This window comes from Mirounga leonina, unplaced genomic scaffold, assembly GCF_011800145.1.
Source record: "Mirounga leonina isolate KUSES-001 unplaced genomic scaffold, KU_Mleo_1.0 Mir_173, whole genome shotgun sequence".
Taxonomy (NCBI): domain Eukaryota; kingdom Metazoa; phylum Chordata; class Mammalia; order Carnivora; family Phocidae; genus Mirounga; species Mirounga leonina.
This window is the reverse complement of record NW_023270447.1, coordinates 73,034,286-73,058,087: the sequence shown is the minus strand read 5'-3', so window position 1 is coordinate 73,058,087 and position 23,802 is coordinate 73,034,286. Positions and strand designations below refer to the sequence as shown.

The 23,802-nt window shown below is 40.8% G+C and overlaps 1 protein-coding gene across 13 annotated transcripts in view; it reads left to right on the top strand.

Annotated features, from left to right (window-relative positions):
- The window catches only part of LOC118019798 (mediator of RNA polymerase II transcription subunit 18), a 141,226-nt gene that overhangs the window by 42,314 nt on the left and 75,110 nt on the right, over positions 1 to 23,802 (top strand). For all 13 annotated transcript variants that reach the window (XM_035019323.1, XM_035019321.1, XM_035019322.1 and 10 more), the window contains one exon: positions 20,954 to 21,007. In XM_035019323.1, coding sequence (XP_034875214.1) covers positions 20,954 to 21,007 — 54 coding nt within the window. The remainder of the gene's footprint in view (positions 1 to 20,953; positions 21,008 to 23,802) is intronic.

The window sequence follows — 23,802 nt, the reverse complement described above, 5'->3', positions numbered from 1 at the left end:
CTGAGCAGGTCACAAGCCTTGTGCTTCAATTTTCTCATTTCTTAATAGAGTGCCCTGGATTAGTTGGTCTCTCAAATTCTAAGATTTTATGATTTGCCACCAAAAACATTCCAGGGGATTTTAGGAGAGGAAGTGTGTTTAGTGTCTGTTTGATTTTTTAGGGAAGAGGTGATTGAAACTCTATAGCTTTCAGATTCAGCCTTGGTTTTCAGTTTAACTTCTCTAGTATGTTTAAAACGCCAGGTGTTGGTTTTGACCATCTGAAAGCTCTGACCCATTTACTCAATATAATACATTTCCTGTCTTTGGAGTCTGAAGACCTGGGTTCTAGTTCTAGCTCTATCACATTGTCGCTGTGAATATCCAAGTCAGCTAACCTCCTTAAACTTTAGTTTCCTCATCTATAAAATAGGGATAATGACCATTTCTTTAGGGGTGTGAGATGAGATAATGTGTGTGAGAGGTCTTTGTAAACTGTAGAGTGTTTAATAAATATGAGAAAATATATTACTATACCTGGCAAAGGAAAAAGTGGTATTGTCATCAGTGCTGTAGGAGACAGGGGGCACTGGTTTCAAGTGCATCCTTCTATTCAGGTGTACTGAGTGGCAGGGAAATCTCTCAGGGTATGAACTGTCAGTGCACTGATTTAGAAATTTATTTGTAGTATATGATGTTGCTGGGTGTTTTTGTTAGGTAAACATTTCAATTCAAATCTAATCTTGAATCAAATCTGTGACCAAAATACTCCATTGTTAAAATTCTCTACATTTATTCTTTCAAATGTGAACTTGTTAGCCACATTTCCAGGAGTATTTTTTAGATAAGTGTTGACTGTATTTCATTTAAGGATAGATAACAATCTTATGATTGTCTGACAGAACTTAAGTGCAGTTGCTTGGTTGTTTGTTTCCTCTGTGGATGGCTGATTCAGGTGGAACTCAACATATTCAGTCTTCTAGAGAGAACTCCACTTCCCTACCTTTAGCCTGCACATGCCATCTAGTTCCTTACCAGTGTACTCGATTCTTTCTACCCAGGTGCTCACTCTCTCCTTTGCACTTTGGTAGGAAATACAGTATCAAAAACTGGCGTAAAAGATTAATGATTCTCCCTTACCTTGAGTGATCCCAGAGCACTTTGACCATGTCTCTGCAGGGCACTTTTCCCTCTTTAGTTGACCTCTTTATTCTCCCTACTAAACAGTACGTGTTTATGGAAATAAACTGAATTAAAGATTCCTGTGGTGTGGGTTTTAATTTGTTTAATTATTACAAATAATGCTGCCACATAGGTCTTTGTATGTGTAACTTTTTTCTTTTAAAATAAAATTACTGGGGGGTGCCTGAGTGGCTCAGTCAGTTGAGTGAGTGTCCGACTCCTAATTTAGGCTCAGGTAACGATCTTAGGGTTGTGAGATTGAGCCCAGTACCAGCAGAGGGCTCCACACTCCCTTATTCAGCCAGAGTCAGCTTAAGATTCTCTCTCCCTCTCCGTTTGCCCCTCCCCCCCTGCTCGATCTCGCATGTACACTCTCTCTCACTCTCTAAAAATAAATAAAATCTTTATTTACTTGAGAGAGAGAGAGAGAGCAAGAGAGCACAAGCCATGGGGAGCGGCAGAGTGAGAGGGAGAAGCAGGCTTCCCGCTGAGCAGGGAGCCCAATACGGGACTTGATCCCAGGGTTCTGGAATTGAGCCCCACCATCAGGTTCCTTGCTCAGCTGGGAACCTGCTTCTCCCCTGCCTACAGCTCCCCCTGCTTGTGCTTGCTCTCTCTCTCTGTCAAATAAATAGAAGCTTTAAAAAAAACCAAAACAACTTTTCATCTTAAAAAAAAAATGAAATTACTGGATCAGCAAATATGAATATTTAACTCTTGATTGGTATTACCAAACTGTTTGCTAACACCAGTATCCTAATTTGCAGTGCCATTAACAGTTTATAGTACTTGTTTATTCACAACCTACCTTGTTAATAATGGATTTTAATATTTTAAAATAAATATATTTCCAGTTTAATAGTTCTAAATGATACATAATGATTGTTTTAACCTTAAAATTTTTTTATTTTTATTTTTTTAAAGATTTTATTTGTCTGAGTGAGAGAGAGAGCAGGAGAGGGGGCAGGGTCCGAGGGAGAAGCAGACTCCCAGCTGAGCAGGGAGCCCCATGCAGGATTCGATCCTGAGACACCAGGATCATGACCTGAGCCAAGGCAGGCGCCCTTAACCTTAAAATTTTTTGAATAGAGTTGACACATAACCATTTTAACATTTAAATTATTAGGGAAAGTCAAACATTTATTCCTATGACTAAGTTTTGTTCTTTTGCTCATTTATCTGTTTAGGTCTTTATGGTCTTAGATGCTTTTGTAAGCCTTTTATTACAGATATTAATTTATTTTCAAAGTTTATTGAAAGATTTCCCCTGGTCTGTGGTATTTGTTTTTATTTCATTTTTTTAAAGATTTTTTATTATTTATTTATTTATTTTTTAAAGATTGATTTATTTATTAGAGAGAGAGACAGTGAGAGAAGGAACACAGCAGTGGGAGTGGGAGAGGGAGAAAGAAGCAGGCTTCCCGCGGAGCAGGGAACCTGATGCGGGGCTCAGTCCCAGGACCCTGGGATCATGACTTGAGCTGAAGGCAGACGCTTAACGAGTGAGCCACCCAGGCGCCCCAAAGATTTTTTATTTTTAAGTAATCTCTACACCCAACTTGGGGCTCGAACTCAAGAGTTGTGTGCTCTTCCAGCTGAGCCAGTCCTCTTATTTTTGACAGAAACCTTCATGCTGTAGTCATTCACTGTTTCCTTTGTAATTTCTTGTATTTCTTTTTTTTTTTCCTTGTATTTCTTCCATCATTAGAAAATTATTTCTTCTTAGGTGGATTAAATGCTTTATGAATTTTTCAACTTCTGTTACTGTTAGTCTTTTTTTAACTTTTGGAAAAATTAATTTTAATGTGTGGGATAAAAATGCTATTCTAAGTTAATTTTTTTCATAATGCTATCCAGTTATTTCTAGTAGCAGTTGTTTTGTGAGGACATTTTGAGCTTTGGAAGACACTAAAGTGTTCTTTTTCATCTTGAGTTACTAATATCCACCTAGGTCACTAGAAATTAAAAATCTTCACTCCAATAAGGGATCAGGTTATTTAAAAAATAACAAAATATCTTTTTCACACTAGTGTTGATGATGTATTCCATTCTTATTTACCTCAGAATAAGGTTCATAGAGAAATAGTTGTTCTTTGGGTGGGTTGCTTGTTTATTAAATAAGATAAAAAAGTGGAGCCCTGACACACTCCCTCCTCTCCCTCCAGTGAGTGACAAGTAGAAAGAGGGAGAATTCCTAAGGGAGACTTAACTCTTCTTCCCTTCCCTCATGGCTAAATACCTATTAAAAAACACTTTCAGGGCGCCTGGGTGGCTCAGTTGGTTAAGCAACTGCCTTCAGCTCAGGTCATGATCCTGGAGTCCTAGGATCGAGCCCCACATTGGGCTCCCTGCTCAGCAGGGAGCCTGCTTCTCCCTCTGACCCCCCTCCCTCTCATGCTCTCTCTCTATCATTCTCTCTCTCTCTCAATAATGAATAAATAAAAATCTTTAAAAAAAAAAAAAAAAAAACACTTTCAGGGACACCTGGGTGGCTCAGTCAGTTAAGCATCTGCCTTCAGCTCAGGTCATGATCCCAGGGTCCTGTAATTGAGCCCCACATCAGGCTCCCTGGTCAGCGGGGAGTCTGCATCTCCCTCTCTCTCCTTCTGCCACTCCCCCTGATTGTGTGCTCACTTGCTCTGTCTCTCAAATAAATAACATCTTTAAAAAAATAAAAAACGCTTTCAGTAGACACTGAGAGTAACTTTATAGGACAAGTCACAGAGTGTGAAGAGTACTTTCCATTTCCTTTTACTTATACTTTGCCTCCTGTTCCTTCCTCTGAGTTTAAATTTGAGGGAACTTTGCCTCCTGTTCCTTCCTCTGAGTTTAAATTTGAGGGAAAGCGTTAGGTTTCAGGATATGGGTGTGTTTTTGCTTTATGTATTAAGAGATGACACAATGCCTCTTATCTACTGGTGATACCAATAAGATTGGGAGTTTTTCTAACATTCTTGCACACCCTAATGCTTATATAAAATTAGGTAAGAGATAACTGGCTCTTGGAACCCATCTTTTTTGTATTTGGGAGAAGTCTTTGTCCTTTCACTGTGGCCACAGGCCAATAAGGACCATTCTGTTAAATATATCTTTGCAATCTGTGGCATAAGATAAATAAGTCTGTTTGTTTGCAACTACGGTAATCATTGCACATTTAATATTTTTTTAATTGTGTAAAATTTACCATGTTAACCTTTTTTAAGTGTACAGTTCAGTGGCATTAAGAACATTCACAAAATTGTGCAGCCATCACTACTATCATTTCCAAAACTTTTCCATCATCCCAAACTGAAATTCCACCCAATAAATAGTAACTCCCAATGCCTTCCCCTCTCAGCCTCTGGTAACCTTTATTCTACTTTGTGTCTCTATAAATTGCCTACTCTAGGTGTCTCATATAAGTGGAATCATGTAATACTTGTCTTTTTGTGTTTGGCTTATTTCTTTGTATTTTTTAAACTATCTTCTCTTTGTCCTTACAGAAAGAAGAAAGTTTATTTTGTAGCAATCAGAAGCTTCCCTCTAGCCTCTTAACTCTCTGCAGGAAAGGCACCATTGGAATGAAGTTGAAAAGCAAGCATTTAACTATCTTTAGGGCATTGGTGTTAAGGAATGAATAATAAAAGCTTTAGGGGATTTGATAAATAAAATATTTTCGTATTTGCTAGTGATTTTGGAGGGCAGAATAGAAAGGAAAATATCAAAGAGCAGTTGTTGAGCAACTTCTTCCTTTTAACTAGAAGAGATTAAAAGGGTTAACCTCCTAAACATCAATTATGCCACATTAAATTCCTGCAAATAATGACCCTAAGTATTCTTTCATGAGATATTTATACTTGGTATCACTATGATCCAGACATACATGAAACTATTTTTTTAAAGTCTATTTAAGTCCATCTTTCGACAGATCATTTTTGCTAGATTTCTAACACCATTTAGATATATGTAACAGACTTCACCTATTAACAAGAAACCTTAATTGCCTGAAGCCCAGATTTAGTTCCAATTATTTCAGGAGAAGAAATAATAGGATTAATTCTGATCTGCACATCTTGAAAGGTAAGATCACTCTTTCTGAGATTGGTATTTTTCCTGAAAATAATGTCCTTTGTAATTCACTAAGACATTCCTTGAGAGTACTTTTGATTATCAGTGAGCCACACCTCTATTTTAAAGAGCTGACTCGTGCCTCTTAGTTTAACTAGGAGGAGGAGGTTTTTTCTTGAAAGGGGATATTAGTCCCATTTTTTTTTTTTTTAAGTAGGCTCCACACCCAGTGTGGAGCCCAACACGGGGCTTGAACTCACAACCCTGAGATCAAGACCCAAGCTGACATCAAGAGTTGGACACTTAACCGAGTGAGCCACCCAGGTGCCCCTAGTCTCATTTTTAAGGCTTTACCCTTAAGTAATATGTTAGATGTTGATAGTGCTTAAAAATAAGCATTTCCTAAGTGTAACTTTTTTGAACAGACTTTAAAAGACAAAAATTTTTTCCTGTCACATCACTAATAGCTTTCATTCTTTGTTTCATTTTGAGTGTCCAGGATAGACTCAGGTTGTAAATACAGATATAAATGAGTATACCAAGAATATATAATTTTTCCTAGCAGGATATATACTTTTTTTTTTTAAGATATTTCTTTTTTTTTTTTTTTAAGATTTTATTTATTCATTTGTCAGAGAGAGAAAGCTCGAGCAGGGGGAGTGGCAGGCAGAGGCAGAGGGAGAAGCAGATTCCCGCTGAGCAGGGAGCCCAATGCGGGACTCGATCCCAGGATCCTGGGGTCATGACCCAAACTGCAGGCAGACGCCTAACTGACTGAGCCACCCAGGCATCCCAGGATATATACTTTTTGAGATATTGTTGGGTGTACCGGTTGAGCCAATACTAGAAGTAAAAAGACAGTGGAACAGTATTTTCAAAATGCTAAAAGAAAAAGATCTGGCAACCGAGAATTATGTACTCAGTAAAAATGTATGTCAAAGGTGCACCTGGGTGGCTCTGTTAAGCATCTGCCTTCGGCTCAGGTCATGATCCCAGTATCCTGGGATCGAGCCCCGCATCGGGCTCCCTGCTTGGCAGGAAGCCTGCTCCCACTCCCTCTGCTTGTGTTCCCTCTCTCGCTGTGTCTCTCTCTGTCAAATAAATTAAAAAAAAAAAATCTTTAAAAAAAAATATGTCAAAAATAAGTTTAAAAGAAAAAATTTCAAACAAAGGAACTGAGAGAACACATTCCCATAGAACCTCACCAAAGGAACTTCTCTGAAGGATATACTTCAGGAATAAGGAAAAATGCTTCTTGGAAACAAGGGTCTGAGATGCAAAGAGGAATGATGAGCAAAGAACATATGTACAATAAGGAAAATCTTAAGGACTGAATAAAACAGTAACATCTTCTTTGTGGATATAAAAATGGAAAGTACTCAAACAAATATAAATAGGGAAGGGGTTTGAAATGAAAGCATTCCAAGAGTTCTTATATAACTAAGGAGTAAAGATACTAATTTAGACTTAAGGTAAAATATTCAGGTTAGCCTTTCAGAGCTAATAACAAAGGAATAGTAGTAGGATAAAAATAAGTAGAAATGAGGAAAAGGAATGAGAAAAAATTGATATAGCAGAGGCAAAAAAGAGAAAACTGCAAAGTGGGACAAATGAAAAATAGGAAATAAGGTGGTAAAAAGGAATACAAAATATCTCTTAATCACAATAGAAATAAATTAAAATATTTTATTAAATATTATATTAATATCATATTATTAAAATAATATTTCTTTATTATTTTAAGATTTTATTTATTTGAGAGAGAGAGAGAAAGAGCATGAGAGGGGAGAGGGTCAGAGGGAGAAGCAGGCTCCCCACTGAGCCAGGAGCCTGATGTGGGACTCGATCCCAGGACTCTGGGATCATGACCTGAGCCGCAGGCAGTCGCTTAACCAACTGAGCCACCCAGGCGCCCAATATTTCTTTATTATTAAAATAATAAAAAATAAATAAAAAACTATTTAAAAGACAAAGATGGTCCAAGTAGAGAAGTAATAAAGGAGACTAAATAAATGGGAGAGATATAAAATATTCATGGCTTGGAAAACTTAGTATTATGAAGAGGACAGTTTTTCCCAGTTTGATTTTAGATTGAATGTAATTCTAATCAAAATTCCAGTAAGTTTTTTTCATGGAATTTGACAAGTTGATTCTGAAATGTATATGGAGCAGCCAACACACTTCTGAAGATAAGATGGGGAAACTTGTCCTACCTGATTACAAGACTTACTGTAAACCTGGGGGTGCCTGGGTGGTTCAGTCCGTTAAGCATCTGCCTTCAGCTCAGGTCATGATCCCAGGGTCCTGGGATCGAGCCCCACATCGGGCTTCCTGCTCAGCGGGGAGCCTGCTTCTCCCTCTCCCTCTGCCTGCTGTTCCCCCTGCTTGAGCTCTCTCTCTCTCTGTCAAATAAATAAATAAAATCTTTAAAAAAAAAAAAAAAGACTTATTGTAAAACTGATCATTAGACAATGTGGTTTTGGACCTGGGATCAAAAAATAGACCCATAGAATAGTATAGAGTGCTGGGAGAGAGACCTATGAATAGGAAAAGGGATATAGGACAAGGTGGCATTACAGATCCGTGGAGAGAGGATAAATTATTCAGTAATGGACTGAGATCATTTGCTAGCCATAAAAAAATGGATCTCTTGGGCGCCTGGGTGGCTCAGTCGGTTAAGCGACTGCCTTCGGCTCAGGTCATGATCCTGGAGTCCCGGGATCGAGTCCAGCATCAGGCTCCCTGCTCAGTGGGAAGTCTGCTTCTCCCTCTGACCCTCCTCCCTCTTGTGCTCTCTGTCTCTCTTTCTCTCTCTCGCAAATAAATAAATAAAATCTTTTAAAAAAAAGAAAATGGGGCGCCTGGGTGGCTCAGTTGGTTAAGCGACTGCCTTCGGCTCAGGTCATGATCCTGGAGTCCCAGGATCGAGTCCCACATCGGGCTCCCTGCTCAGCAGAGGGTCTGCTTCTCCCTCTGCCCTCTTCCCTCTCGTGCTCTCTGTCTCTCATTCTCTCTCTCTCAAATAAGTAAATATAATCTTTAAAAAAAAAAATGGATCTCTTAATACCATACACAAAAATTAATTCTAGTTGCATTGATGGCCAAAATGTGAAGGGTAAAACTTTAAAATGTTAAGAGGAAAATATAAGAAAATATGTCTTATCTCAGGTCTTGTATACATTAACTTAGCAATAAGTTAAAAATAGAAATAAGACAGGGTGAAGGGATAGGATGTGATGGAAAGGGGTTTGCCATTATAGACAGGGTAGTCCGGGCAAGGCCCCTCTGAGCAAGTCATATTTGATTTGTCACATGAAATAATGGGGCAGATCATGCAATTTCTGAGAGTGGAGCATTCCAGGCTGTCTGAACAGCACCCGCAAAGCCCTGTGAGAATGTGCTTATTGAGTTACAGAAACAGCAAATAGGGTAGTGCGGCAGGAACTGAGTGAACAAGATGATAAGAAGTGAAGTTTATGAGTAAGCAGGTTAGGTTATGTAGGATCTCAAAGGCCGTGGTAAGAAATTTGGAGTTAATTTGAGGTGTCATAGGGAGATAGGACATGCTTTACGTTTTTAAAGGATCACCCAGACCACTCTGAGGAGAACACAATATAGGAGTATGAGTGGAAGAAGGAGGGTTGATTAGGGAGTTGACACAGGAATCAAGGCAAGATGTGGCCATAGCTTGGAGTTGGGTGGTGAGGAGTGTTTAGATTATGGATATGTTTTAGAGGCAGAGGCAGTAAAATTTGGTGATGATTTAGATGTGTGTATGAGAGAAAGAAAAGAGTCAATTATGACACCAAAGTTTTTGTCCCGAGCAACTGGAAAACTTAAGTTGCCTCTTTACTGAAACAATGATCTGAAATAGCAGCTAACACACTTGCCAGCTGTATTTTTTTTTTTTTTTTTTTTTTTTTTTGGTAAGTGTTCTGCATCTATTTGCCTATAACTATTGAATAGGGGAGACTGGAAAAAGAACAAGTTGGGAGTGAGGAATCAAGAGTTTGTTGTTGTTGTTGTTAAATGTACTATGTCTGGGGCGCCTGGGTGGTTTGGTTGGTTGGGCGACTGCCTTCGGCTCAGGTCATGATCCTGGAGTCCCAGGATCGAGTCCCACATTGGGTTTCCTGCTCAGGAGGGAGTCTGCTTCTCCCTCTGACCCTTCCCCCTCTCATGCTCTCTCTATCTCATTCTCTCTCTCAAATAAATAAATAAAATCTTTAAAAAAAAATAAATGTACTATGTCTGATAAACTTCTTAGATTTCCAAATAAAGATGTTGTGTAGACTGGATATACCAGTTTGAAGTTCAGAGGAGAGATTCAGTCTGGCAATATGAATTTGGAAGTTATCAGTGTATATATTGTATTTAAAGCTATAGAACTGGGGCGCATTGCCATGCGGGCTGACCCGGGACCTGTCATCATGGTGGACACGAAAGAGCATCCAGCAATAAGCATCTGGGGGCACAGTCAGAGGAGGTTCCCGCAGGGACTACCTCACTTGAAGTAGGAGGGAGAACAAAGACTAAGAGTTCATAGGCCCCAATTTAGGGAACACTTAACAATTATTGGGCTGTGAAAGGCAGTGAGAATATTTTAGATTCTATTGTGTCCTCAGGCAATGAAGATGAAGAAAGGGGGGATGGGTGTGAGATATGTTTTGGAAATGACTCATATGATGTGGAGGATGAGATTTCTGGTTTGAACAACTAGGTGGATAGCGGTGAGCTAGAAAACTGCTGGAAGAGGAGGGAATAAGGATGAGTGAGGTAGATAATGAATTGTTTTGTGTATGTTGAATGGAGGTTTATGCTGGGTGGAGGTGTTTAGTGAGTTGGACATGTGGATTTGGAGCTCATTCATTTATTTTTTCTTTTTTTTTAAAGATTTTATTTATTTATTTGACAGAGAGAGACACAGTGAGAGAGGGAACACAAGCAGGGGGAGTGGGAGAGGGAGAAGCAGGCTTCCCGCTGAGCAGGAGCCCAATGTGGGGTTCGATCCCAGGACCCTGAGATCATGACCTGAGCCGAAGGCAGATGCTTAACGACTGAGCCACCCAGGCGCCCCTGGAGCTCATTCATTTAAAAAATAGTTGTTATTGTGGGATCCCTGAGTGGCTCAGTCAGTTAAGCATCTGCCTTTGGCTCGGGTCATGATCCCAGGGTCCTGGGATCGAGCCCCGCATTGGGCTCCCTGCTCAGTGGGAAGCCTGCTTTCTCCCTCTGCCTGCCACTCTCCCTGCTTGTGCGCTCTCTGTCTCTGACAAATAAATAAATAAAACCTTTAAAAATAAATTTAAAAAAATAGTTGTTACTGTGTACTTACTATCTTCCAGGCACTATTCTAAATTTATTTATTTATTTATTTATTTATTTATTTATTTATTTTTATGAAGATTTTATTTATTTGACAGAGAGAGATATAGCGAGAGAGGGATTACAAGCAGGGGGAGTGGGAGAGGGAGAAGCAGGCTTCCCGCTGAGCGGGGAGCCCGATGCGGGGTTCGATCCCAGGCAGACGCTTAACGACTGAGCCACCCAGGCGCCCCTAAATATATTTTTTTAAAGATTTATTTATTTTAGAGAGAGAGAGCACGCACAGGAGAGGGGCAGAGGGAGAGGGAGAGAGAGAATTTCAAGCAGACTCCGTGCTGAGCACAGAGCCCAACTTGGGGCTCAATCTCATGACCATGAGATCACGACCTGAGCCAAAATCAAGAGTCTGGTGATTAACCGTCTGCACCACTCAGACACCCCTCTAGGCACTATTCTAGATGTTAAAGATATAGCAGTGAAAAAAAAAAATAGGCAAAATATGTGTCCTGAAAGAATTACTGTTTTAGTGAGAGGAGATAATAAATAATAAAAATAAATTTATAGCATAATGTAGAAGATAAGTGCTCTGAGAAATACAAAGCTTGAAGAGTACCTGAGTGGCTCAGTCAGTTAAGTGGCTGCCTTCGGCTCAGGTCATGATCCCAGGACCCTGGGATCGAGCCCCACATCGGGCTCTCTGCTCAGCAGAGAGCCTGCTTCTCTTCCCTCTGCTGCTCCCCCTGCTTGTGCGTACTCTCTCTCTCTGTCAAATAAATAAATAAAATATAAAAAAAAATTACAAAGCTGGGAAAAGAGGTAAAGCAGGGGTGGGGTGGGGTGGGGTGATTTCTGTTTAAAGTTGGGTAAGGAAGGAAGGCTTCACTGAGAAGGACATAAAAGAATTGAGGAATGAATATCTGGGGGAGGAGCATTCCAGGGAGAGCGAATAGCAAGTGCTTTTGCCCCAAGCATACCTGGCAGGTTCAAGAAACGGTAAGGAGGCTCACCTACTGAAGCTTAGTGAGGGAGAGAGTAGTTGAACATGATGGGGTCATTGAACATGGTCATAGGGCCTTGTAATTGTTGAAAGTCTTTTGCCTTTTACCCTGAGCTTTTGACAGAGATCTTTACTGAACATACGTATAGGTTTGGGCATCATTTGCATATGGGTGGTTATAGAAACCATGGAAATATTTCTAGCACAGGCATTTAGTTAGTTGGAGACACGAAGTAGAGTCCTCTTCTACAAAGACTACTCAGGATTCTTTCAGCAAGATACCCTTCTGTTTGTGATTCTCTAAGGACAGAGGTGTTTCATTAATTGAAACTTTCTGTTAGCTAACCCAGGATCATCACCCTGATCATCTAGTGGATAATGTGGTTAACAGTAGAGATACTATTAATTCTGTCTTCTCTGTCTGCCAGCAAATCCTGTTATGTTTACTAACCATTTTCAGATGTTCCGTTCTTGATTGTTACTGCCATTTCACTTATGTATCAGACATTTATTCAGTGCCACATACATCTGAAACAAAGTACTGACCTCAGATCTGTTAGCATGAGGGTTTGAAAAGAGCTTTGTTTACACGAATGATTACACTGTGTTCAGGCTTCTAATGACTGTAGCCGGTGTTAATCCCCTATTCTCTCTAATTCCTTTTATACTTGTTGGAAGGTTAACAACTGATTTGACTTCCCAGCTAGTTTTTTTTTTTTTTTTTTTAGTGGTTGCTCTGGGACTTACAATTCACATTTTACCTTAAAACAACCTAGTAATCTCATTCAGGTATATACCAATTTGATTTCAGTATAGCTCTGTTCCTTTTCCCTTTAGTGTTATTATTCTCGTACAAATAACGTATTTATATATCACAAGCCCATTACTATGATTTTATAATTATTGCTTTATACATTGTCTTTTAAATTAGATAGGAAAATAAAATTACATATATACATTTATACTGTCTTTTATACTTACCTATGTAGTTACTTTTACTGTTGCTCTTTATTTCTTCCTGTGGATTCTAGTTACTGTCTACTTTCCTTTTGCGTCTCTAGTAGAACAGGTCTGTTAGGGATGAATGCTTTCAGTTTTTGTTTATCTGGGAGTGTCTTCATCTCTCCTTTGTTTTAAAAGGATAGTTTTGCTGGATGTAGGATTTTTGGTTAACAGTCTTTTTCCTTCAGCATTTTGAATACTAAGTGTGGATCATTTTGCGTTTATCTTACTTAGACTTTTTTGAGTTTCTTGGATGTATTTTTCATCATTTGGGGGCAATTTTTGGCCATTATCTCTTTAGTTTCCCATTATGTGTGTGTCTGTATACTTGATGTTTTGAATGCTTCATGGTTTGTTCTCTGAGGCTCTGTTCATCTTTCTTCATTCTTTTTTTTTTTAGGATTTTATTTATTTATTTGACAGAGAGAGAAATACCGAGAGCAGGAACACAACCAGGGGGAGTGTGAGAGGGAGAAGCAGGCTTCCTGCCGAGCAGGGAGCCTGATGTGGGGCTCGATCCCAGGCCCCTGGGATCATGACCTGAGCTGAAGGCAGATACTTAATGACTGAGCCACCCAGGCGCCCCCATTTTTCTTCATTCTTTTTTCTTTCTGTTCTTTCTGTTCCTCAGGATAATCTCAATGAACCTATCTTTGATTTTGCTGATTTTTCTGCCAGCTCAAATCTGCTGTTGAGCCTATCTAGTGAATTTTTCTATTTAGTTGTTATACTTTTCAACTACAGAAAATCTTTTTTTCTTTTTTTAAAGATTTTATTTATTTATTTGAGTGAAAGAGAGAGCACAAGTGGGGTGAGGGGCAGAGGGAGAAGCAGACTCCCTGCTGAGCAGGGAGACTGATGCTGGGCTCGATCCTGGGACTCCAGGATCATGACCTGAGCCAAAAGCACACGCTTAACCTATGGAGTCACCCAGGTGCCCCAGTCTTTCTTTTTTTTCATACAATTTCTATTGCTATTGCTACTCTCTATTTGATGAGGCATTGTTTTTATACTTTATCTTAATTCTTCAGACATGGTTTTCTTTAGTTCTTTGAAGTATTTAGAACAGCTTATTTAAAGTCTTTGTCTAGGGGCACCTCGGTGGCTCAGTTAAACGGCTGCCTTTGGCTCAGGTCATGATCCCAGGGTCCTGGGATCGAGCCCCACATCGGGCTCCCTGCTCAGCGGGGAGCGTGCTTCTCCCTTTCCCTCTGCCTGCTTGTGCTCTTTCTCTATCTGTCAAATAAATAAATAAAATCTTTAAAGTCTTTGTCTAGTAAACCCAGCATCTAGACCTCCTCAGGTACAGTTTTGTTGACTGCTTTTTTTCCCTGTATATAGACCATACTTTCCTCTTTATTTGTGTATCTCATAATTTTTTCTGAAAACTGAGCATTTAAAATAATGCAGCAGGGGCGCCTGGGTGGCTCAGTCGTTAAGCGTCTGCCTTCGGCTCAGGTCATGATCCCAGGGTCCTGGGATCGAGCCCTGCATCGGGCTCCCTGCTTGGCGGGAAGCCTGCTTCTCCCTCTGCACTCCCCCTGCTTGTGTTCCCTCTCTCGCTGTGTCTCTCTTCAAATAAATAAATAAGATCTTTAAAAAAATAAAACAAAATAATGCAGCAGTCTGCAAATCAGATTCTCCCATCCCTCCTGTGGGTTTCTTGTTGCTGTTTATTTAGTGACTTTCCTGGATGAAACATCTGTAGAGCCTCTCTTCTTTGTTGTATATGGCCATTGAAGTCTCTGCTTGGTTAGTTTAGTGGTTAGCTGATGATTAGCCAGAGATTTTCTTAGATGTCTTGAACCAGTAAATTATCCAGCCTTTGCCAAGGGCGTTCTGTCTGTACGTTGGCATATACTTTCAAGGTTCCCAGCAGGCAGTTTACAACTTTGCCTTAGCCGTTACTTCCTGCTTGCACAGAAGTAAGAGATCAGGGCCCTCTCAGGCCTTTCCTGGGTATGTGCAGAGCCTGCAAATGCATGTGCCCTTCTAGATACCCAAGAATATGTCAGAGCTTTCCAAAATCCATACAGACCTCTCATGCCTGGACATTTGTGGTTTTTTGCTCAGTGTCCTATTGGCCTCCAGCTGGTATCACTGCCTTAGGCCATGGGGATGTTAAACACTGCCACTGACTGTTTTTTGAAAAATGTCCAAAGGATAGGGCTATTCGCACAGAACCTGCTCTGAGTCAGGCCAAATAAAGATAAGGAGAATGGAGTTCCTTGGTGCTGTCAGTCAGATCGCATACTAACAGCTTTCTGGGGATGGGGCCTTTAGGGAGCTCCAAATTTGTTCTGTCTTTTCTAGTAGCTGCTAGGCTGCTGGTTTTCATAGCTCCTGTGGTTATGAGGCTCTTGGTTTTCAGGGCTAAGTCAAAGCTGGGGAGAGGGAAGTGGGAGTCAGGCTAGTTAAAATGCCACAATACTCACTGATCTTACTTAGCAAGATTCAGCTGGGTTTTGTTTTTATTTATTTATTTATTTATTTCACAGAGAGAGACAGTGAGAGAGGGGACACAAGCAGGGGAGTGGGAGAGGGAGAGGGAGAAGCAGGCTCCTCATGAGCAGGGAGCCCGATGTGATGTGGGGCTCAATCCCAGGACCCTGAGATCAGACCCAGGCCGAAGGCAGACACTCAACCGACTGAGCCACCCAGGCGCCCCTCAAGTTTACCATTTTAACATTTCTAAAGGATATAGTCAGTGACATTAAGTACATTTGCATTGTTCTACAACTATCACCACCATCTGTCTTCAGAACTTTTTCATTTTCCCAAACTGACACTCTATACCCATTAGTGATAATTCCTCATACTTCCCTCCCTCGGCCCCTGGAAACACCATCTGACTTTCTATCTCTGAATTTGACTGCTGTAGGTAAAGTGGAATCGTACAATGTTTTCCTTTTGTGTTTAACTTATTTCACTTAGCATACTGTCTCAGGACTCATCTGTGTTGTAACATATGTCAGAATTTCATTCCTTATTAAGGCTGAATAACATACTCCACATTTTATCTTTCCATTCACCTGTTGATGGATATTTGGGTTGTTTTTACCTTTTGGCTATTGTCAGTAATGCTGCTGTGAACATGGGTGTACAAATATGTGTTTGAGTTCCTGCTTTCAATTCTTTTGGGTATATATCCAGAAGTAGAATTGCTGGATCATGCGATAATTCTGTTTTTAATTTTTAATTTTTCTAAAGTATGGAGCCCAGTGTGGGGCTTGAACCCACAACCCTGAGATCAAGACATGAGCTGAGATCAAGAGTCGAATGCTTGCAGTGCCTGGATGGCTCAGTCGGTTGGGTGGCCGACTCTTGATTTTGGCTCAGGTCATGATCTCAGGGTCCTGGGCTCGACCTGTGTTGTGCTCTGCACTCATTGGGGAGTCCGCTTGAGAATTCTCTCTCCCTCTCCTGTGCCCCTCCCCTGTACATGCACTCTCTCTCTCAAATAAATAAATAAATCTTTTTAAAAATTACCTTTGGGGCGCCTGGGTGGCTCAGTCGTTAAGTGTCTGCCTTCAGCTCAGGTCATGGTCCCAGGGTCTTGGGATCGAGTCCCGTGTCGGGCTCCCTGCTCCGCGGGAAGCCTGCTTCTCCCTCTCCCACTCCCCCTGCTGTGTTCCCTCTCTCATTGTGTCTCTCTCTGTCAAATAAATAAATAAAATCTTTTTTTTTGTTTTGTTTTGTTGGTTTTTTTTAAAGATTTTATTTATTTATTTGACAGAGACAGAGACAGCAAGAGCAGGAACACAAGCAGGGGGAGTGGGAGAGGGAGAAGCAGGCTTCCTGCTGAGCCGGGAGCCCGACGTGGGACTCGATCCCAGGACCCTGGGATCATGACCTGAGCTGAAGGCAGTCGCTTAACCAACTGAGCCACCCAGGCGCCCCAATAAATAAAATCTTTAAAAAAAAAAATTACCTTTAAAATATCAGCCACTTGGGGCGCCTGGGTGGCTCAGTCGGTTAAGCGGCTACCTTCGGCTCAGGTCATGATCCCAGGGTCCCGGGATTGAGCCCCGCATCGGGCTCCCTGCTCAGCAGAGAGCCTGCTTCTCCCTTTCCCTCTGCCTGCCGCTCTGCCAACTTGTGCTCTCTCTCTGTCAAATAAATAAATTTAAAAAAAAAATCTTTAAAAAAAAAATAAATAAAATATCAGCCACTTAACTGACTGAGACACCCAGGCGCCCCCCCCATCTCTGCCAGTCTTGATGGCTTACTTGGTGGTGTGACCCAAACCCTCATTCCTGAGGGATCTGAACCACTAGCTACCATGCTTTACTCAGGCCAGAGTATCCAATTTGTCTGCTTACTGTTCTCTCAGAATTGGGAAAGGGAATACCAGTAGGCACCCAAGTGGATCATCTGGGTTCCAGATACATTGTCACTGTCCCCTTGTGGAACAGCAACCCTACTTCTTTCTGATAATAAGGATCAGTTACCCCTGCCAAGATGGTAATTCCTCCTTTGCTTGCTGATCCCTAGATACAAGAACTCGAAAATGCCCAGGTGGCAGCCATAGCTTATAGTCTCTAGGGATTCTTTCCCCTCCCCCCCCTCAGGATTCTTTTGTCTCCTATGGAAGTGTTCTCTTTTGGTGACCAAAATCTTGAACTTTGCAGAACCCAGAGTTGCAGGAATAAGACACACACATTCCCCCGGTGGGTCTTTGGGATTTGATGATAAACAGGGTATATTGTGTTTGTACCCCCCATTTTCCTATATCCATGTATTTTTCTTGTTGAAGACATAGCATATGAAGGGCTTTGATTTGGGTATATATTGCATCCTGGAGGTCAGTATTCTGTTCTTATAAAATATTACATTGAGTTGATGTTCAGCTGTGCCTTCATCAGGCCATTTCAATGCTCTTTTAGGTTAGGAGCTTCTAGATGATGCTCTGCCAGTAGATCCCATGGTCCTGGGACTGATCTTGCACTTACTGTGATGAAATGATATTGTGTGGGATGATGCTTACTGGTAGATTAAACCTTTCCTAAACTCTCCTGTAGTGATGTCCCAGAGGGCAGGAAAGCCAAACCTACACCCAGAATATGTCCCTATTCCTTTCAGAATAAATTGTTCACCTTTTCAAGGTGGAAGGGGCCATTATAGTCAGTCAGCTTGCCATCAAGTGGTTTCCTTAAAGGTGGTGCCATATTGGAGCTTAGTGTTTACCTCTGTTGCTGGCCATTTGAACTTTTGGCTGCATCAGTAACTGGAGCATCCTTGATAAGTGGGAGTTCATGCTGTTGTGCATGCATGGTATATATCTCTGCCACCATGACCACCTTCTTTCATGTGCCCATTTTGTCAGCACTGGGGAGGCCATGACAAAAGATGGCTGACAGAAACTGGTTGAGTCATTGTCTACATGGTTGTTTAATGCCTCTTTCAATGGTAGATGTTCTCTGATGAATGTTTACGTGTGATACAAAGATCACATGTTGTACCCACTCCTATAGCCCTCCTGCATGCCTCTACCCTAAGACCTCCTTGCCCCAGTATTCCAGTCTTTCTACTTTTAAGCCCTCTGACCAGCATGTTACATTTACCTATGAGTTGTCAAACCACTTCTTTGTCTATACAAAGTAGACAGTCAAGTGTACTGCCTAAAGCTCTGCCCATTGGGAAGGTTTTCCTTTACCACTGTCTTCAGTGCTACCTGCTGAGTGAGGCTGTAGCTAGTGCCTGTCCATTTTTGACTTGTACCACATACAGCCATCTGTGAAAAATGTGAGGGTTTTTTCTTTGTCAGCCGGTGATAGGGCCCCCCATATGGCCAAAAAGGTATATGCTGAGGGAGGGGCACTTGTACAACAGTGGTGGGTGATATGATGGTTTGGGCTCTCCGCTCAAGCTTGTGACCTCTGATCCTATTTATGCTTGATCTTGGTTGTATCACTTTCATCTTACTTGGATTGTTACTGGGTCCACCCAACATTATAACTTGGTGTGTTTCACAGAACCTAGGTCATGATGGGTAATTCTAGATAAATGGCCATTTTGTGTCCCATGGTCAGGTGCTCCGTATCTACTAGGACATAGTATCATGCCAGGAGTGTTATGCAGAAGGCATTTGATTTTCCACTACAAAAGGCATGGCCTTGCTCCAGAACCCCAGGGGTCTGTGTAGTGATTCTCCCACTGGGTCTTGCCATAATACCATAGGATCTGCCAGGTTGTTTGTGTCACCAGCCAGGCCTGCAGAGTCCTTTCCTGTTTTGAGCTACTCTCGAAATGCACCTTTTTATGTCACCTGGTTTAGAAGCCATAGCAGTATTCTCAGATTCTCAGGTGGTGTGGTTCCCTCTTAATTGTGGGAAATGCAAGAAGCAGTTATTTACTTGGTTGCCTTTACTTGAATGGCATGTTTTATCACGCCCTCACTACTGGGCCCATAAAAATTTTACTGATGTAATAAGTTCCTGAATGTTTTGTGTTTTTTTTTAAGATTTTATTTATTTGACAGAGAGAGACACAGCGAGAGAGGGAACACAAGCAGGGAGAGTGGGAGAGGGAGAAGCAGGCTTCCCAAGGAGCAGCGAGCCCGATGCAGGGCTTGATCCCAGGACCCTGGGATCAAGACCTGAGCCGAAGGCAGACGCTTAGTGACTGAGCCACCCAGGCGCCCCAAGTTCCTGAATCTTTGAGACATTTCTCTCTCACTCTCTGGAGTACATGTCTCCTGACAAGGCCTTCAGTGTGCTATCCACCTCTTGCTCATATGGCCCAATTAGCAAGATGTTATTAATATAGTAGGTTACTGAGGGGCGCCTGGGTGGCTCAGTCAGTTAGGCTTCCAACTCTTGGTTTTGGCTCAGGTCATGATCTCAGGGTCGTGGGATCAAGTCCTGTGTCGGGCTCCACACTCAGCAGGGAGTCTCTCCCTCTCCTGTTGCCCCTCCCCCTCTCATAAATAATAAATCTTTAAATATATATATATATATAGTTGGTCATTGTGATGTTGTGCAGAAAGTCCAGATGATCCATGTCTCTTAGGACTATATTATGCAAGAAGGTTGCAAAATTAACATAGTCCTGTATATAAGTGTATGCTGTAATCTGTCCATGTGAATGTGAATTGTTTCTGATCGTATTTACTTATAGAAATAAAATTTAAAAAAGAGCTTATTCCTCCAGTCATTGGCTGCATACTGTGCTCCAGGACCTACATCCGGCATGGCAAACATACATCCGGCATGGCAGCTCCAGTTGCAGCTAATACTAGATTCAGTTCGTGGTAATCTGCTGCCTACCTCCAGGATTTGTCTGATTTCTTCCCGGACCACACTAGTGAATTCTGCATCCTCCAGGAGTATTGCACTAATTTCTCCCAACCCCCCTCCCTTGACCCTGGAGTACAACCTTATTTTGTTTTGTTATTTATTATCTTGGCAGGTGGGCTGGAGCAGCTTTAGTTTCTTCTACCTAGCCTTCCCCAGTGTGATAACTCTTATACCACAGCCTAACAACTCAAAATAGGGATTTCATAATTCCAGGTATATCTGTTTCAGTGATATACTCAGGAACTGAGGAAATGACCAGAAGGAGGGCCCACATGCGCAGTACTCTTCAAATGCCTGATACATTCAATCAACTAGAACATTCCCTTCCACACGCAGACCACCACTATTCACCAGTGGTGAAAGTTTAAGAATTGGGCCAGCACCTTGTACCAGGATTATCTGTGTTACATCTCTCACCAGTGACGGGGGATCCTCACTGCCATCTAGTCTGTGAGCAATTAAACTCCAAAACCCCTTTATACTCCCAATTTTCTCAGATCACTCCTGGCACCAACTGTTGGTAGGTTGTGTTCTCTGAAAAGCAGACTCAATTAGAGCTTAGCAATTCAGACTGTTTATTAGGGAATGCCCTTGGGATCCAAACCGCAAGAGAAATAGGAAGCAAGATTGGGCAGACTGATCCTAGTCTGATTAAGGGGCAGGGAAACATTTTTTTGTTTTATTTTCATACTTGAGCATTCTAAACTGACAACTTACTGTATCTAAAATAACTTCTACGTTCTTTAGGCAAACCCATCTCAGCTGTGAGTTTTGTTGGGGGGGGTTGTTGTTGTTTGTTTTTACATAAAAATTTTCCTGTTTCCTTACACTCTAGTAAATTCAAGATCGGATTGGAAAGGGAACTTACTTGAGTAAACTGAGAATAATATGTTTTAAAATGAAAATTAGCCTTAAATGTTTTATGGTATTTTTATACTATATATCTATATCTGAACTGTCTTAAAATAAATCCCAGTTGGTAATGTTCTCACTTAATAAGTTATACATTTCTATAATGTTCAGTTTTAAATTATAATCAGTGTTACTGAATTGGGTTTAAAAAAACATAAAAGGTGATGAAATTTATGTTTTAAGTATATAATTTACCTTTTTCTCTTTTTAGAAACTATACTCCACCTCCCAAAACTGGTTAATAGTGGCATGGAAGATCCATTTGGTGAGTATCACCTGCATTTTTCTTAGTAGATGATATTTGTGGGGTGTTTTCCAAAAAAGTCATATTGCAGACTAGGAAGACTAGTTAGGAAGTACTTAAAATTTAAAATAGGCATTTAAAATATGCAAAAGCAAAGAAGGGGACCAGGGGCCATTTTCCGTGTTTAACCTCAGCATGCTGGAATAAGATTTTGATTCAAGCATTTTGTGATTCTTTGCCAAATGTAAAGAAGTCTGAATCTCGTTTTATGCCAGTGTAAGTTGAAGTACGGTAAAAATGTTACCAGCGTTACATTCTGCTCATGCCCAGTTACTCTAGGTGACAGGTCAGACACTTGGGCTACTGGTACAAGTAATTAGATAGCTCAGGTTAACAGCTGTTGTCTTGCTTTGGGAAGATGGCTGAAAACTTGGCAAGGTCCAAATTTCTCCTCTGCTTTTATTTATTTATTTATTTATTTTAATTTTTTTTTTTTTAAGATTTTATTTATTTATTTGACAAAGAGAGACACAGCCAAGGAGGGAACACAAGCAGGGGGAGTGGGAGAGGGAGAAGCAGGCTCCCTGCTGAGCAAGCAGCCCGATGCGGGGCTCAATCCCAGGATCCCGGGATCATGACCTGAGCCGAAAGCAGACGCCTAACAACTGAGCCACCCAGGCGCCCCTCTCCTCTGCTTTTAATGACCCTAAATTGCTTCTTTAGGACCTCGGTGGGTTCCCCCCCTCCCCCCAGGGTACTTTATAAGTTCATCGGCATAATCCGCAGTGTGAACACTAGAGGGCAGGCAGTACTTTGGTCTTAAGTTTTATTACCGAGTTAATTACTTATGAACAGTTTAGTAAATCGAGTTGATTTTGGTTGCCTGGTGACAAATCCTAAAGAACATGTACATATGACAAACTAGAGTAACATTTGACTACTCCAAAGGTGTTTACTGGAAACTTATTTTTTCTCTCTGACCTCCTTACCTCACCTAACTTAAGCATAACCTAAGTTTAATCGAATCTAATTAATTAAATTTATCATTAAATTAATTAAATTTACTAGAGAATACCAAAGGGAGAGTTGCTATGGAAGTTATGGTTTGTCAGTAGTCAATTGAAATATAAATGGAAATGTGCTTTTGATCACTTAGTATGAGAAAAAGGTTGTGTTCTGTGCTAGTGAGATTTTTTCCTCTTACACTTTAAATCTTGGAATCTGTAATTTGATTAACATTTATATTCATAATGTGGATTCTAGAGAAAAATGGATTTTTCTTAGTTACAAAACATACATATAATAATATTTGCTTGTTTATGGTCCATTCGATACCACTGGACAAAGAATAGAATTCTGAATGTAAAATAAGTTTGTTTCTAAAAAGATGGAGTTCCTTTAAGGTAGGGTGAGAATTTTGTTATAATTAGATTAGCTGACAGTTACGTAGTTTGAAAAAGAATTATTTGTTGTATTCTGAAAATAAAAATGACCCATCAAGTTCCAGAGGGACAGACCTAAGGCCTCTGGGACCTTTCCTATGTAGACAGATATTTACACATTTCATTATATAATATTTTAATATCACCTTTGTTAATACTACCACTGGTCTCATTGGAAAAGTCCTAAATATTGAGAAGCTGTCAGACTCACTCTGGTGAATATGTCTTCCAAAATTGTAATTTTCTTTTTGAAAGCCTGACATATCACTGGCAGCAAGTACTGTCAGTTTTCTTCGTAGTGATAGATTCACTTTTGTTCAATTTTGAGAAAATATCTGTCAAATATTTAAGCTTGAATAATATAGTTTGTTATTCAAGTAAAAATGGTATTTCATGAAAAAAACCTGGCTAGTTGAGCTTGCAACTCAACCACACAAGTACTTTTACTAAAGGTAACTGTTACATTTCAGTATATGTTATGTGCATACTTACCATTCCTTACATAGAATAATAAAAGGACATGTACTGAAGCGTTGAGATTTATTAAAACTAGCAATTTTTATGGCTTTATCAAGGACATTCTTAAATCAAAACTGGCAGTGTTTTTAACTGCAGTAACGTAATGGTGAAGACCATGAGTCCTGTTACAGTTTGGTGCTGCCGCCTTGATTTGTGTTGAGGTACCAGCAGTTTCGCTCACCATTGCTTTTGCACCATTGGTACAGTGTCAACACTGAAAACGGCGAATAATCCTTTAGTATTACTAAGTAAGTATGTAGCTGTACCTCTTAGATTCCTGGAAGGATCTCAGGGATCTCCAGGCATCAGAGGACCATACTTGCTTCCGTTTCCTCAGGTTTAAAGAGTCTATTCTATGGAAGAAAAGCAACTTTGGGCAAAGTCAAGACTTGTCCTGGAAATTGTATTGGGCAGGGCTCCAGTGTGGACCCACTCTTGGACTTGTAGCAGAAGTATGGTCAGAGGGAGTGAGCAGTTCTGAGTTCTGTGATTTCTCCAAGTTGACCATGACCCGCCTATAGCTTTTAGGAGTTGGTTAAAGAACACTTCTGTGAGATGAAATGAGTGTTCTGAGCTCATTAGGCAGCTGAGTTTTGTGGGTTTTTTTAAGATTTTTATTTATTTATTTGACAGAGAGAGAGACAGCGAGAGAGGGAATACAAGCAGGGGGAGTGGGAGAGGGAGAAGCAGGCTTCCCGCTGAGCAGGGGGCCCGATGTGGGGCTCGATCCCAGGACCCTGGGATCATGACCTGAGCCGAAGGCAGACGCTTAACGACTGAGCTACCCAGGCACCCCAGCCCCTGCGTATTTTGAGAAGAAATTTATCAGCACTTAGTCAAGATAAGCTGAGGACC